The 2,567-nt window shown below is 35.2% G+C and overlaps 1 protein-coding gene across 1 annotated transcript in view; it reads right to left on the reverse strand.

The window, feature by feature from the left end:
• Window positions 1-1,695: 1,695 nt before the first annotated feature.
• The window catches only part of COCH (cochlin), a gene marked incomplete at its 5' end in the record, with an annotated part of 14,846 nt that continues 13,974 nt past the window's right edge, over window positions 1,696-2,567 (reverse strand). Inside the window, one exon of the mRNA XM_010013561.1 lies at window positions 1,696-2,074. Within this exon, the coding sequence (XP_010011863.1) occupies window positions 1,899-2,074 (176 nt within the window). The remainder of the gene's footprint in view (window positions 2,075-2,567) is intronic.

The raw sequence follows: 2,567 nt of genomic DNA on the forward strand, positions 1-2,567 counted from the left end.
AAAAATGTGATTCTACTAGCTGGCATGGGATTTATATTCAGAAATTTCAACTACACTGAACAGTGACTAAAAATTTAATATTGACTCACTCAAGATATTTGTATAAATAGTATCCTTGCTGTCTGAGGATGATTTAGGATCTTTTCTTTTGCGAATTGGGATTTAAGATAATACAGGCTGTTAGGAAGCATCAGATGCAACTTACTCGAGCTATACTACATAAGGTTCATGATAAAGGCTTTTATATTACAGGATATCAAAACAGACCGCAGCAGTCACAGTTTTTCTTGCCATATATATTTCTATAAAAAGTTTATAAACTAAATGAATTAAACCTCTGCACAAGTGCAAAAGTGATATTGCAGATGAATTTATACAGCAACAGCCAAACACTCTTATCTATAAACACATAAGGAAATTAAGGATAACAATTAATAGAAAAATACAAGCATCTTCGCCATTTGTGTTTAGTGTAATATATAGACAGTTATAACTTACTGAAAAAATGCACAACAAAAGCCTGATTAATACAGTCCCTTCTGTGACACTCCATAGCTACTATGAATTTTACAATCAATAGCAGAGGGGAAGGAAAAAGGGAAACCCTAGACTGATAGGAAAAGTGCTGTTCTGTTTTCCACTATGTATTTTATTTGCAGAAAAACCTTTATTTTCTAAAGAATACTTGGAATATGTTATTCACACCAGGAATGTGGAATAACATGGTGAATATTGCATCATTCTAACCACACACAGGTAGGTACAAATATATCAACACATTACTAGGTATGTAATCAAATTAAAGCCTTTTTTCAAGAAAACTATTCTTTCATCTTCAGAGAACCTCACACATCTCTAAAGACTTTTTAGTAGGATTAGAAAATTCATCTGTGAGCTACTGAATCCCACTTACATGTCTGCCTATTTTTTTCTTTTCTTACCCTGTAATCTGACATAAATCGGGTTTGAGATACCTTTGGATTTGAATGCTTTCAGTTCCCAGTGTGTGGTCTGGTCTAGTTTAATCTCTTTGCCCAAGATTCCTGTCTCTGTCTACTCAATAACAACTTTGTAAAATCAAGACAGTAGACAGGAAAAAAAATCTGGTTATTAGGTACATTAGGAATATCACTGTTAACTTCAGTGGTGTAGGCAGGAGTAGTATCAGCTAATATGCTAGGATCCAGATTCTCACAAAGAACTACTGTGCCTTACATACCTTTCAAAATCTATGCCAAAAAACCAAACAACATCAATCCACAGAAATCTGTGGGTAGAAGTTAAATGTCTTTTGATGTAAACTTTGCCAACCCAATGGCAACATCTTTCGCAACAGCAAAACCTCAATGAGTAAAAAACAGACAGTTTAGCTACCATCTGTCATATCTTTTTCTGCCCTATCTTTTCCTAAACTGCCTGGCAACAATGCATGTTGTGCAACTGAAGCACTGAAAGTACTTCACCCTGTCAGCAGAACTCCTTGAAAAGATACAGAAGCTACAGAATGCTTATAGAAGATAGTACCACGTATTTAAAACTGTATTATTTTTAACTCATAAAAAGACATCTAGCAAATGACAGCAAACATGTCAGAGCTGTATTGTTCGTCTGCTGATATCTGATAGCCCTAAGTGCATGATATGCATAGCTTTGAATTTGAGGATACTACATATGTATTGAAAATAATAGCTGTTGGCCAAATTCTGCATTCCAGTACCAAGTACAACTTCTAACAAGCTCACATAAAATCCTGACTGACTCAAACACAGAAACAAAAGTAGTGTTTCTTCTTCCCTTGCATTATGATAGTATATGTAAGAATAAAACATTTGTACTTTAGAGGGACCATTTCAATTTCATGATTTTTGGTTTCAAACTACCAATAGCAGATTTTTTCTTCATTGTTTAGAGTCCAAAAAATCTTTACAGATGCCTCTAATAATATCAGGAACCAACTGCTCCAATCCTGTGAACTCCCTAGTGAAGAAAGTATGAGATTCTCTTGGTTCAGAAGCCATGTCTTTCAGATCATCCAGAGGTGCCCAGGCAACACCAACAGAGAACACCGTTATTCCTACAATAAGGAAACCAAAATTATTTAAGAACATTCTGCCTATGGATACAAGAGCAGCCATTTCTACATCAATGTGGATTGGAAAAACATGTTTCAATATCTGTAATCAAATAGTATCTCAGTCTGTCAAAGATTATTAGAAATATCAGGAATTAGAAGATTGTCTCAGTAAAAATTCTGAAGGAAATACAGGGTATCTCAAGAGCTAGTGTCCTAGTTGTTTCTGTAGTGACACACATGAATGTGGCAGTTACTATGTCAGTCTTGAAACACAGGTAACACTGTAAAATGATTTTGAAAATAAATTTGGATCCTTTGTGTATGCTCAGTGCTTTCAAGCATCAGCTACCAATAAGCTTTTTGGCCAAAACTGCTTATTTGCTTCCTAAATAATGATGGAGAGTAGGCATCATGCTGTGCTGGGTCATAGCACTGACTGGAGCTTCATTACCTGGCTTTTTTATCTACTGGTTTCTCTCCTGTTTAGGGAAAG

Source organism: Nestor notabilis, unplaced genomic scaffold (assembly GCF_000696875.1).
Source record: "Nestor notabilis isolate BGI_N333 unplaced genomic scaffold, ASM69687v1 scaffold29480, whole genome shotgun sequence".
NCBI lineage: Eukaryota > Metazoa > Chordata > Aves > Psittaciformes > Psittacidae > Nestor > Nestor notabilis.